We start from the raw sequence: 14707 nt of genomic DNA, 5'->3' as shown, positions 1-14707 counted from the left end.
TTAGAATACTAAAGCCCTGTGAACTCGGTGCTAACATTAACTCAGAGCTGTTTCTTACTTGATTTCAGAACCTTTCCACCGAAGCCATTCTTTAATGAAACTTAATTTTTATGAGAAAGAGTGACATCATTTATATTCTTTGGGTTTGGAGACACTCTATTATTTGGTTATGAAATCAGTGCCCTAGCATAGCAGCTGATGCTTCCAACTGCTTCCCACCCCTCCCCAGACTCCTTCTCCCACAGTATCCCCTGCTCTCTGTGAGGTTGGGCAGCGAGGTGATTCAGTGCATCTTGCAGCTTCAGAAACAGCTTCTATCTGGAGTCATATAAGGAAGTTTTGCAAAGTGGCATGCTATCACTAGAGATTTAGTCATTCCATGTGGGCTGGATTCAAACTGAGATCTCAGGAGCTCAAAAGACAGAATGACACAGCCTCCGTGGAAGCCTGTGTACGGCGAGTGTGCTAGAATAGAGCCCTGTAATGAGAGGAAGCACGGGTTTTATTAACAAACACTATGGCAGACCACAATTTCTTTTAAGATCAGTTCATACCTCCTTAGGAGAACTATAATTGGGGATGCCTTGATGTTTCACTATGTGACGAGTTAAGAACTATGCCTGAGTCACCGTACTAGCCTTCATTTAAACTTTAATGTGTATTTTGCATTGGGTATAAAAACACCATTGCAATTACAACCTATCCAGCACATAGTGGGTACTAAGTGCAGAGAACAAATTATTTCTCTACCTGTACAATCAACCTAGAAAAAACAGCAAATCCCTTTATTTACTTCTATTTCCTGCCTCTTTCACAATATGCAGAGAGAGGAACAAGTAACTTATGAGGCTAGTAGGAAACAGCAAAGAAGAAAATTACCAGAAGCAATGTCAAATTTTTTTAGGTGGCTGACAAAGAGGATTTAAAAGCTCCATAAGGTATGACTGAGTTCAGTACAGCTCCCAAGTTGCAATAACATCCTGAATTTTATTTGCCTTCGTAGCCATTTCAAAAAGAAGAGCAGTTAAGTAGCAGCCTTGTTCTTTGCATCTGATTCAATTTTCAGAGCAAATTTATAAATCAGGAATCTTTATGTTTATAAAGCTATAAACTATGTTTGCAAGCAAAAATGAGCCTACGACATTGTTTTACAAAAGCACAGGACCAGATGTGCATGTGTTGTTAAAGGGATGAGCAAATGAACCTTGTTCTTCTGAAAAATATCAGAAATCAGGCTATACAAACCCTTGCAACAATATTGTCATCTGTTTAAATACTGGGACTATCGGGGAGGGGAGCTCAGCAGTGGTGGGAGGGCTTTCATGTGGTTACATGTTTATTTTGTTTAATTTTTTTTCCTGTTTTACTTTGTAGCTTTAACATATTAATATCAGCTCCACAAGAAGAGGGAAAAATAAAGCATTCAGGGAACTACTGGAACAATCTTTACATCACAAATATCTTACTGTTTTTAAGAATTCTCTGTAATTGTCCTTAATCTGGTTACTTTACAATTCTTTGTCATCACCATTTCTAAAACTTACAAATCCTTTCCTGCAGAGTTCAGTATTCAATACTGATATGTCTGGGAACATGTTTCAAAAAGAAGATACCAGACAAATATGTGATGCTGAAATACTCGTGCTTCTAAATATATTTATTCAAATATTTCACTGGCTCCAACTCTCTGTATGAAACCCTTCAGAAATCTGACCCATAAGTAATCTTGACTTTACTGAGACCTTCGTGGTAGCTATGAGGAAATAATAATAATAAAGCATTTCAGATACCTGCTTTGCTACAGCAGTGAGGAACAGAGAAGATTAATTTCAGAAAATATACTGAAACATTTGAGGAACTGACCATTAAAACAGGCTTCTCTCTCTAAATATTTATGAGTCATTTTATAACTGGAAGAAAGGTGTTCTGGAATACTGATCTCTAGTGTTACACCTACAGATCTACAGCACTCACAAATACATAATAAATATTGATATGTGTGTGTAGGTCTACCTGTACTGTATTTGCAGTGGATACACAATATCCAGCATAATACACAAACTACTTGACTACCTCACACCAAACACAACCATTGTGAGATACTGCGTAATTTTTACAGTTTTTCAGCGCAGGTTTTTACTAAAGCAATGCTTTCACTTTCAATACCTGAGTATAAATGTATTTACCCTATCAAAGATTTTGTGATGTAAACATGATTATTACTGTACCTGATTTGATCATGGTATTCTAGCAGAGATCAAATAATACTGGGGTTTTTTTTCCCCCTTCTTTTTCTAGTGCTTTTAAAAAAAATCCACTATCAAAGAATGTTAATTTCTAAGGTTTGATCTAGAGATTCCCATGTAAGTATACATTTATTAGGGAAAAAGAGGCACAACAGTGAATATTTTAAAGCAATGTAATCAATATTTTTGCTTTGTGTAGATCTCCCTGCAACAATGAACAAAAAGATCTACTTCAGATTTAGAAACTCAGCTTTAAAGGGAAAGCTAGACAACAAAAAGCAAGAAAGTACTCACCTCTTCACGTAATTTTATCAACTGCAACATGAACGCACAGAAAAGATAAAAAGGAAAGAAATGGCAGGAAAGAAAGATCAGTTGTGTGACAGGATACAGAATTAACATTGACAATTTATCTGTTTACATGTTTAGCATTTAAAAATCACAGACAAACACATTAAAAGAACCTAAACATAGACTACATGCAGAGTTTTTTGAACGAATAAAGATCACTTTCTCACACTGTCACATTAAACAAAGAGAATAGTGTGAAATTCTCTTTTAAACCACATCTAAGACACCATCATGAAATAAAGGGGAATGACTTCATAGAAGTCTATATTATAAAGAAAAAAACAAGTTTACTATTCCTCTCTTCGAAGATTGTACAGCTGAAGTGGTTTTGTATATACAAGTTTTCAGAACGTTTTCTGTATATTTTAGTTGTGACAACTGATTTCTTATTTTACTAGCAGATCTAACTTATTAATAGATGACTGCATCTTTATAGCATGTAAACAGTATTTCAATTTTTATATACCTGAGTTCTACTGTAACTACATTATCTAATTTTATTATTGAACCTCATACAGAGGGTTTTTTTTCCATCTTAAAAAAAAAAGGAACAGCTTAGATAAATGGCTCAGAATTATGATTTATTGCATAGCATATTTAAAAATAGACAAAGGAATAGGGAACAACACAAAAAGTATTTCCCTCAGAAAAGACCCACTCCAGGTTCTTAACCCTAGACCACTACTCAGTGTGTGCACATATATACACAGTGTGTCTCTGTATACTTATATAGCATATAAATTTATATTTATCAATTTATGCTTATAAATTAACACAATCTAGCGCTATTAATAACATTGCTCTGGCAGGTTTACTATTAAACTAAATATAAGCCCAGTCTGATTATCAAACTATGTTGTAATGTGCTCTCCCCTTAGAGAGACAGATAAATCATTTGTACTGGAACAAAATGTATAATTACTCACAACAAACGCCTGCATTAGAGTGGTTCTTTACAAAAAATTACAGTTCTCTCACCGATTCCAGCTGAATTCAAAATTACAACAGCTACATCATTATCTCAGGTTATGCTGATACTTCACCTACAGTTTCATAACACTAATTTTCAACACGTGTGTAAGCTGAGAATGTTTACTACAAATAAAGTCTCACCAGCATGAAGGAAACAAAAGAACCTCCATTATTCTCTATTGTTTCACATGGCTCGTCTAGAACTGAATGTATGCCTCACCCCGCCACCAAAACGGACGAGGCTCTAACAAGATGTAATTAGGAGGGCTACTACCACACAGACTTAAACTCAAATGGCTCTTTAGTACGTAGCTAAAGGAACTTTGCTAGAATTTGGTAGAAAGAAAACTGCATTTTCCGCCAAACCAGCGCTTAAATTCAAGTGCTTGGCCTATCATAAATTGGTCTCTTTCTCCAGATCTTCCCCCCCTTTTTTCCCCCAAAAGGCAAACATTAAGGCTCTTTAGAAAGAGACGATCTGGGAGTTGATCACATAGCTATCTTTTCTTTCTGAGGCCACCATTCTTCAGTTGGCTATGATACTTAAAGGGCCAAAGTTTAAAACTACTCTCCCGCAATAGAGCCCGTTTGGGCATGCCACCCTGCTATAATCAATGAGAGTTTTAAAATGCTGCACATTTGTTTTTTCAATAGGTCCCAAACAAAAATGTTCTATCTTGTTTGTGCTGCATGGCTGAATTTAAGCTCTGCATGGGATTTGCAGCTAAGCTAAGTAATGGGAGAGGGTTTGGGGTTTTTTTTCTAACATTGGCTGAAAGATATTCATTCAAATTAACAAAAGATGTATTTTTCCCCCATTTAACAATGCTCTTGATGAAAATGTGCTACCTCTACGTTTCTATTTTGAAACCTTATTTTTATAATGCTCACCGCTTAACTGCAAGCAGCAATAAGCCGTGTGCAGCCACCATTTTAGGTTATGATAATCAGCGCATTTTTGAAACAAAGATGATTTTGGGGGGTTTGTGTTCTTTTTCTGCAATACGGAATTCGATACAAGAGGTAATCTGCTCCTTTGTAGGCTGGGAAAAAACCCCCATAAATCTGGTTTACGCTGGTTTGAACCAGTGGAATCTCTTGTGGCTAAACCTTCTGCTGTGACTAAAATCAAAACTGCACCGCAGAGAGCGAGATGGGGGATGTGTGTGTATGTGTGTGTGCACGCGTGTATGTGTGTGTGTGTGTCTGTGAGGCACGTCACGTGGCATAGAAAACTACTGAATTTTTTTTATAAGGCTGATAACGCTACCGCCGTCTCTGTCCGCATACAGATAACGAATAAATGCTGAACTCTATTAAACGCCCTTTACACATTATCGTGGGTCGAACACACAATTTTCTGAACTTATGATGACAGTCTATTTATTTTGCTATAAACCCTCGGCATGTAACGAACAGATTTGTGTCTGGTAATGATCTGCTCTGCCAGGGCTATACGAAATGATACCGACCTTCTTTAGATCTTGGGGAATTAAATTGACCAACTTCACCCCCTGGTCTGTAGCTGAAGTTTGACACACTTTATGCACAGCAAGCCCAAATCTAATATTATCACAACTTTGTAGTCAAAAATTAAGTAGCCACAAAATATTTGTTCACCGCAAATCACATACACAATGTATGTGCATAGACACGCAACTTAACCTAATGCAAATTTATTTAAACATATTAATGAACACAGTTGAGAAAGAGAAAGGAACACTAGTATATTTCAAGAAAGTCGGTAATACCGTACCTGACATTTTAGTTGAGAAGGATTTCTGATATAACACAATACATACTTTCTAGAAAAACATACAAATTGCCACATAAACCAGTTGTATTATTATTCAAGTGAAGCCATAACTTTAAGTAGTGCACTAAAAGCCACAAAACTTTCAAGGGATTTGATAAATGCTGGTGGCCAGAATGACAAAATTAGACTTGAAAACAACACAGCCTGTTTAAACCACTCCTGGGAAATAAATAACAACCCAATGCACACAGTAGGTTTTAGGGTATGGGGCTGTGAGGTGGGTTTTTTTGATGTAAGGAGGGATGTCTCCAGATTCTCAATCTCTGTATGTGTCTCATCTGACTACATTCACATGATTCAAATTAAGAAGAAATTAACATATACTAAGCAATGATCTACTAAACTCAGAATTGCATACACTTATACCACTATCTATGTCATTAAATAAAGATGCAGTTACTTCAAAAGAAACTTTGAAAAGCAGAATTGTGTAATTCCTACAACTTACAAGAAGTTTCCACGTGGTTTATCTATCTGGTAAAATTAGTTAAATCTTGGTATAACCATTATAAGGCAACTGCATTCTAAGCTGTCATCTACACATGATGATTGGCACTTATGGGAGACATACTGGGAAAATTAAGACGAAAGATAATTTGCTAATTCTTCAATCTGCTCTTTGTACTTCAATCTTTCTTCTTGGGAGAACAACTCATACCTATAACCCTATTCATTACAGCTTATAACTTGGCTGTGGTTTGCTGTAATTGTACCTTTGAAACTCAACTGAAAAAAGAGAAGTGCCCCATTTGTTTCTATTTACTTAATATGGTCATATTACCCAATATATATTAAGTTCTTTTTGTCTTCTCACTCCACCAAAATCATTTATGCAAACATTTATTATGATGACAAAGACCATGCCTGAAACATGCAGCTCATACCTCGTTTCCCTTGGGTGACACCCCAGTCTACCCAGATATCCAGCATTTCTACTGGCAGACTTTACCAATATTTGCAGATTAGTACAAGAGCAATTCTGAACTGGCAATGTTTTTCCACAGCTCCTCTGTCAGAAGAGGAATCCCTCCTCTCTCCTTTCAGTTTGGTGACTGAATTGGGGAAAAGAAACCCACCATTTTCCAGTTTAACAAATTTAATAATCCAAACTGATTCAGAAGCAGAAATCCTACAATATTAGGGTGAAGATCAGTCCATCTACCTACTTTATTTCCATCAGACAAAATGAAAGCAAGAATTTGAAGCATCTCCAAATATTTTATATGGCTGCAAGTTATACCTGAGCATCCATCCACCACCTAGTCCAAATTTGGTATTGATATAATAATGTATCACAGTGAGAGTGCATTAGACCTGGACTTACTGAGTTAAATACATCAATATAACATATGCAGTGTATGGCAAGCACCCAAACCTTATACTTGATTTGGATAGCTGTACATTCTGATAAGCTCAACATCAGGCTAAAGTTTTTGCACTTACTGACTGTACCCATAACTATATGCATGTAAGTAAAAACATAAGTAATGACATTTAATGAGAAAAAAAGAGATTGCAACATTGATTATCGGAACAACACAATTTTTTTTTCAAATACTGGCATTCACATATTTAAAACAAGTTAGATGACTCCTTACATGGTAGTATTTCACAACATTTTTCAAGGAAGAAAAGAAGAAATTCAGAACTTTCAAAGGTATAGTTGGGTTATAGAAAAGGATTTTGATTCCCTGTAAGACTAGACAAAACTCCTTTACCAGCCAAAATTTTCTTCCATTTATGAAGTGGTCATTTGGAAGAAAAAAATTCATGTTGAAGGTACCATTTGGTTTCTTGAGATGAGACCATGTTTATTCCATCAAGTTCAGAATAAAGATCATAAAGTTGCAAAAAGTGCACATGAACCAGTGATTTAATTATTCCTTAAAAAGTGAAAATATTTTATCTCATTCCTCCACGTAAGATACTCTAAGTAAAGCTTCTTATCACAATTGCCCTTTTATGTCTGAATTCACATCATTTTTTTCTTGAAATGTAAAAATAGCAGAACCTTAAAAGAAATAAAATAAGAATCTTCACATTTTCACAGGACTGAGTTTATGATCATGACACAGAGACTGGGAAACTCTTTTACCTAAAATCAGCCTTTCTGTAAATTCATTACTGAGGGATAAAAGAAAGTCTATTTTATTTGAATTTTGGAATCTCCCCTTGCTATAGTACATAAATATGAAGATTAATATCTTTTAAATTTAATTATTCACACATCTATTAGAGCTGCTATACATTAAGTGTTACGTCTACAGGTAAGTTCTAGCCTGTGTATAATTCCATTAATGTATGTATTAAAGTCTATTACAGAGTTTAAAACTTATACAGCGCATTTAAAATACTGGCTAAGGTTAAGGCTTAAGAGATTTGTATCTTAAAATTCATTGTATTGGGATAAGTCTCCAAGTCTTTCCTTTTTTTTATCCTTAGTGGAACTGAGCTTATATTAAGATAGACAGAAGATATCTATTATATTAAGATAAGGTAGAAGATATTAAAAATTTCAGAACATGGTTCCAATCTGTTTCCTTATCTAATACTGCACTTATCAAATAAACTTTTAAACAATTTTCACTTTCACTTCCAAAATAATCTAATAATTCTATCTGGTCAGAAAAGAATATCTGATAGTTAAGAAAACTTTCAAATAATTTCTGACCCCAAATGCACACCTTTGATTACAACTAACACGATTTTCAAAAAGAAAAGAAATACTCTACTTTCAGACAGCTTGTCAAAGAAGTTTCAGCACCATAAGGAGTATTAACAGGTGGGTCAAAATCCCCTGAATATAAAATTGTGTTTATAATTTTCACTAGTCTAGCAGGACCCTCACTGTAGTGTCCAGAACAACAACACGGGTACAAGACTTTTAAGAAGTCTCAGGATTACCAAGCTTTCTTCATTAACAGAGATGGATGGCACTCTGCATTCTAGGACAGCACACATTATGAAAGCATGCTCTTATTAGTACAACTTATGGTTTTGGTACAAGGAGAAGAAAAATCTGTTTAGGGAAGGAATCACACAAGGAAACCGATTGGGGTACTGCCTAATTCTGAGAGCGCACTTTCATTTGTTTTGCCTGCCAGTGTTGATTTAATTATACTGCATTATTATCAAAGCTGCATTATGTACTTTTTTTATTCCTTTTACATGTGTTTGAGGTGAAGACCTTGGCTTTGTCGGCAAACAGCGCGTTTCAAGTTATTTTTTAAGTACTAAATAATAAAGAAAAGAGAAGAAAAGATTTTTTTTTAAGATAGCAGACAGTGATCACAAGTTAAAGGGTTAAATGTAAGATCTCCAAGAAACATTTTGAAGTTGATTAAGACCCCAGCTTTGCATTAAACAGTATCACTTCCACATGAGTTGTTGCTAATGCTGTTAAGGAGCAGCTTGAGAAGCCCAGTGTGCCAGTGACCTCCTTCACCCTCCAGCCACCCACTAGGGCTTCTTGATTAGCATCCTACCTGGTTCTCTGAGGAATTCCCATCATCCCCTAGGAGCTCATTCCGCACCTCATCACTGTAGGCGATTCGTGACCTTTTCTGTAAAACAAAAAGAAAAAAAGGGTTAGGAAGTAAAGCTCCGAAGCCCTTGGTATCAAGGCTGATCATCTTAAACCTCGAGAGCCCCCTAATGGATACCTATTTGATAAAAAAAAATAAAAATCTGCAAGTAAAAAGTTAATGAAAAGTTCTTCAACTGCTGCACTTTGACAAATAGGCATGAAAATCCTTAGCATTTCTAAGACAGTCACACCCTCAGCATTTTAGAAATGAAAGCAGCTTCAGTGAAGCTCAAGATATATAACGTGCAATCCCAATCCTAATAACCAGGTAACCAGGAGAGGCAACATGCACTAATATCAGAAGCACTGAAGAAATGCATGTGCTGGAACCAAATGCATTTTCCTGGAGAACTTGCTAGCTAGATGCAGAACTCAGAGCACTGCAGTGATACCACTAAACAGGAAAGGAAGACTGAGCTGTTCCCCTATTAAAAAATCCAAAACTTGAACACCACACATTTGACAAAACTGGTTGAACTTAAAGACGTAAAAAAATTAACAAGTGTTTCCTATGCCACTAAGGCTATGAAAGCCTATTGGGAAAGGACCAGAAAACAAAGGGAAAAAGAAAGGAGAAAAGGAATACCCTTGTACTGCAGTTTACAGTAGATACTGGGAACACCACAAAACTGAGACAGTCATTCATTAGATTATGACACATAGTCACTATTCACAGTTTATGAGCACCAGATCTGCTCATAAAATGATTCCCATAGTGACTCTAAACTAGATCAAGTGCCAAGCAATGGAAAACAAACGCCTGAAGATTACTAAGGTAGCACAGAGTTCCATGGAACAACGGGGAAGTTCATAAAAAGAACATCAGCCTAGCTTTCAAATTCCCTGTTGGCCAAATAACAGGCCCTTAGCCAATTAATATTTCTACACTCGCTATTAAAAGAGACAAAGGATTTTTAATAAATTGGCTTAAGTCTTACTACATTTGAGTGTGGTTATGATAAATTTTATGATTCATCAGAGGAAGAAACCCAAGAGCAGCAAGAACTAAGCTGTAGGGCCTTCCTTTACTGATGGGAGCTTCCCTCACACTCTGTCATGGTAGTCACTACCCGTAGGAACTCCACAAATTCCTCCTCAAACCTTCCCTAATTGGACAATTGTTCCGAAAAAGCGTACATGGGACTGTGGCACAGTAAACAACCCACCAGAATTTATACTGAGCACAGGGAAACTCATTACGTTTGCGACAAAGAAATTTGGAGGGGCATCACCCCTTACACTGGCAACCTGGCAGTGGAGTAAGCCTTGTGTTGGTCATCTCAGAGCAACACATTTTAGCTTTTTAGTCTGCACAGTTCACCCTTTGTTCCCATCATCATCATTACAATGCTTAGTGATTTGTGATTCAGTTGCTAGTGTTCAGATCTAGATTATATACTAAAGCTACAGATGTACGTAGCAAGGACAAAGCATACCATGGACCTACTACAACAGATGAATTGTGCCAAATCTTTTGGAGATCTCAGCTGTCACAGTTTCATACTAACCAAGCTAAAGTAGTCTACAGCATTAAAGGAAATGAGAACCTTTAAACAGGCTGTGGTATCAGAGCTGCCTGTTTAAATTATTCATTTCATCACTATGGGGGACTAAAACACTCCACAGTATGCAAGAATATCATATGGAGGTAGGTTTTGTTTTTCTCTTTTTTCACCAAAAAGCCAACAAATTGCCACAGATTGCTCAATTATATTATTTTCCTATTTTTATTTGATACACATCAAAGAAGGAGGGAAATTATAAATATGTACCAATAAATATCTAATCTTCTTTTCTGATTAACGTTCAATCTTCCCATTTGAGGTCTAGCAGTTCAACTGTACAGTCTTTCCCAATTTCACAAAATGACTCAGCCCCATTGATTCTGTTAGTGTTGAATGTACTTATCATTCTTAGAATGAGCTGAGGAGCATGATGCTTCATGAGCTCGCTCTCCAGTGAACAAGTTGCCTAATTATATGTAGCAACTGAGATGGTTCCTGGTTAGATACCATTTATTTGAAAGGTTTAACTGGCTGATATTTTCACTCATAAGAGCCTGCATGGCAGAAATTAAAAATAGTATCTGCACAGGAAGGAAAATAATATTAATAGCAATACAATATTTAGAGGCCCTTTACAATCCTTTATATCAGCACCAATGAACTTAATAAATACATTTGTATCATTGTTCTTTTATTGCAATTATCTGTCATGATCCGAAAATCAGTAATTATATTAAAAGAAATAACCCTTTGACTACAATTAGGTATAACTCTTTGCCACTATCAATAAATAATTTGATACTACTTTTGATCACAGTTTCACTACCAAATGAATCAATAATATAAAAGGAAAGGCCTTTGAACTAAAGTGTTCGCTTGTTCTTTCAGGATTTGTCCAAAATATCAATATCTTGAATTACTATTCTTATTTTTATGAAAGTAATACTGGCTAACACTTGCAAATGTGGCTATCAAAATCAGTTCAGTTTGTCTGAACTCAATAATTAAATACTGTTTAGATTTATGGGGTTTTTTTAGTTTATAACTATCAGCTGTTTATAAATATGTACTTTAGCCAAATGCAAGAATGATAGTTTGAGCTGGAAATGTCACACACTCTGCTACAGTTTGAAGGAAACCAATTCATAATGCATTTTATAAATAGTTAATGACTTCTATACATAAGCTAACCAGGCAAATCAAGAAATTGTCAACATTTTTAGTCTTAGTTGTCAGTTACCACTGTCTACTGGTACTTTATATGTATGTTTCTAGAAAAGACAGAAGCTTTACAGAGTTTGTAATCCAAGGTATTTCTGGGCAGCTCAATATAGGTTTAAGAGGTTCTGTGTGCAGTTTTTTTGCACGTAAGGGTCTGTCACACACAGTTTTCCTTGTATTTTATATTTTCTTGTAGATACCTATACCGAAAGTCTAAGCACACAGGTTTTTAACTGGGTGTACATGTTTGCATTCAAATGTAGCATTGCACACGAACACACAATAACACAAAAGGGTTAAGCTACTTTCTACAAGAACTTCCAAGACAGAAAGTTTCAGAGGCTGTTTTACATGTACTACAGTAACCAGACCTTCTGACAAGGAAGAATTTCTGATTCCAGGCAGACCCCTCTTGGTTTATGAACAGGATTTGTGCATACTGATTGGGTGATTTCCTTAAAGCCTTGTTCAAACAGATACACTTGCTTAGTTCTGTCTGGCAATTTGGCTTTAAACAATCTGTCTACTTGACCCAAGCCTTAACATTTCCCAATAGAACTGAATGTGTTCGTGGGCAAGCCCAGCTAAATTAGAATTGAAATGAATTAACTCAGCTTAAACTAATTAAGATCTGTGATCTGCAGCACCACCCCTCTGTATGATTCTACATGTGAAGTAGGGTACATGTAACCAGACTAAGAATTTTGCTATACTACTAATCTGAGCATACCAATGAAGTTCGTCTATTACTAAAGCATATGAGAAGTTAATTTCCACGGCCTACACATGGCAAAGCAATTGCTTAAATTGCCTCACCTGGGAATTTAATACAATGTTATCATCAGACCAGCCACACTGTAAATAGATTTATAATGCTTTCCATGTGCTAGGCTAGGTTGCATATGAATTAAGTAATGATCTGGTATTACAATACAATCAGCTAGTTCCCACACCTGGCAGACAGGATATTTTGCTAAATTACTACCTATACAGATACATCACAACATAAAAAACAGAAAAGGCAATGGGAAGAAACAATCTACAATCGGTGCATGATGATTTTTGCGTGGTAACCAAATAAGATGTAGATAGAAAGAGGTATCCAAAATAATCTGTTCTCAACATCTGCACAACAAAACACATACTTATTTATTTCTATTCAATTTTGGCCTCATATTCTGCATTCTGTACTTTAATTACCATCCACATTCTGAAATGCTCCCGTTAGCGAAGGCCAGAACTAGCCAGTGCCCCCTCACTCCAATGCACTTCCAGAACTCAGCCAAATAATTGATATAAAGTATCGCACATTTTCATGCCTGAACTAAAGAATAGCTTTCCCCCTCCTAAATGCTAAGCAGCCCCTGGAACAGGCGAGCAAGCCGAGGTGCATTTCAGACAAAAGGCCCAGCAAATCTTTTCGTCCCAACCTCTCCATTTTTCAGGCTTAATGTTTTAAGAACAGATGAAACAGATTGGTTTTGGTGAAATGTGCGTAAACAAACAAAACGGCTTATTTATCCACAAACATCTGTTTTCATACAGAACTCATTAGAATTTCCTAGTACATATAAATGGTTTGAAGAAAGATCTTCAAGCATCTGTTTTAGAGTTTGGCCCTGCTCTACATGTAAATAAATACTCGAGATTAGCATAACCAGAAATAATTTGTAGGAATAAATTAATTTTATGTTGTGTTCTTTGCGAGCAGCCAGTTTTGTCATTGCTCTCGCTAAAGCAAGGTGAAAAAAAGTGACCTGATCTTCAAATGGACTGGCTTCCATCTCTGCCTTTTGGAATAGATACTTAACCAGTTTTTGCTGAGTGGAAATGGAAAAGATACAGCTAAACTGATTTCGAAGAAAAATAAGTGACCCTACTTAACAATCTTAAAGTCTGTATTTAAACAGAAACACAAAACCAGGGAATAATTTCTTTAGAAAACAAATGAATTTGCTCAAGAAATTGTGTTCAAACTTCAGCTTCCAAGTTTTCCACATTTCTCTGTATAGGTGATCCAGGAAGAACAGACTAGACACTTCAGACTGTAGATTGAAAGGGGTTTTCCTGTTCCTGAATAGCTTACATGTTACTCTAAGAAGCAGGAAAACGACTACATAGTGCTAATATAAAATCTGATGCAATGCTGGACTTTCAAGTATTCCCTGATGAAAATAAAACCCCAAAGCTGACATATTTCTGTCCAAAAGTAAATCAAAACTATTTTACAAATCCTATTAAACTTCTGATTGAAAGAATCAGTTCAACAGTAGGCATTGGATGGCAATAATCAATGTGTAAGCCACTCCTGGTATTGCCATGCCTCTGCTTGCGCACAAAGAAGTTTGCAGGCAAGCCTGAAAGAGAAATGCACAACTTAAAACTTGTATTCTGCCACTGTCAGACGTTGTCAGCTTCTTACAACAGCAGAAAGAAATCAGACTTCAAGTGCTAATGTGAAATTAATGCAGAGATACTATCACCTATTTTAAGTAGAAGTCACAGATCTATAGATCTTGTTTTCAATACTCATCAACAAACACGCTTTTAGTTTCATAATGGGGTGAGGGCAGGGAGGAAGCTCACACAAACCCCCATGAGGATACAACATACTATATTATGTTGGTCATGAAAAATGCAGCCTCTGCCAACAAAACTACTTCCACCTCAAACTCATGCACAGTGGACCACGTATGTCACCAACATCACCGGTGTTTAAACAATCTGCAACACTGTGTTGTAGGTAAAGAAGGAAAGAGGTGACCTATGAGAAAATCGTAACTAATTGCTTCTACGAATTTGAGGAGTAACAGAAGAAGGATTACTTCTATTGTGAAAAAGACATTGGTATTTAGAAAACTAGCTTGTATTTACCTGAGCTCTGCCTTTTAAACTTCATGACGTAGAAAAGCAAAGCTTTCTCAAAATTGAAAGGTCTGTGGAGTCTCCTATGTTGGAGATATTCAAGGCCCGCCTGAACAAGTTCCTGTGTGATGTACTGTAGGTTACC

The 14707-nt window shown here is 36.2% G+C and overlaps 1 protein-coding gene across 5 annotated transcripts in view; it reads right to left on the bottom strand.

Moving 5' to 3' along the window:
- Positions 1 to 14707, bottom strand: part of VTI1A (vesicle transport through interaction with t-SNAREs 1A) — a 274299-nt gene that overhangs the window by 206876 nt on the left and 52716 nt on the right. For 3 of the 5 annotated variants that reach the window (XM_065672264.1, XM_065672260.1, XM_065672262.1), the window contains exons 4-5: positions 8871 to 8948; positions 2541 to 2561 (exon numbers count right to left, since the gene is read on the bottom strand). In XM_065672264.1, coding sequence (XP_065528336.1) covers positions 2541 to 2561; positions 8871 to 8948 — 99 coding nt within the window. The remainder of the gene's footprint in view (positions 1 to 2540; positions 2562 to 8870; positions 8949 to 14707) is intronic. The other 2 variants (XM_065672263.1, XM_065672261.1) reach the window with 1 other exon arrangement.

Source organism: Lathamus discolor, chromosome 3, assembly GCF_037157495.1.
Source record: "Lathamus discolor isolate bLatDis1 chromosome 3, bLatDis1.hap1, whole genome shotgun sequence".
Lineage (NCBI taxonomy): Eukaryota > Metazoa > Chordata > Aves > Psittaciformes > Psittacidae > Lathamus > Lathamus discolor.
The sequence above is the reverse complement of the archived record's forward strand: the minus strand, read 5'-3'. Positions and strand labels throughout refer to the sequence as shown.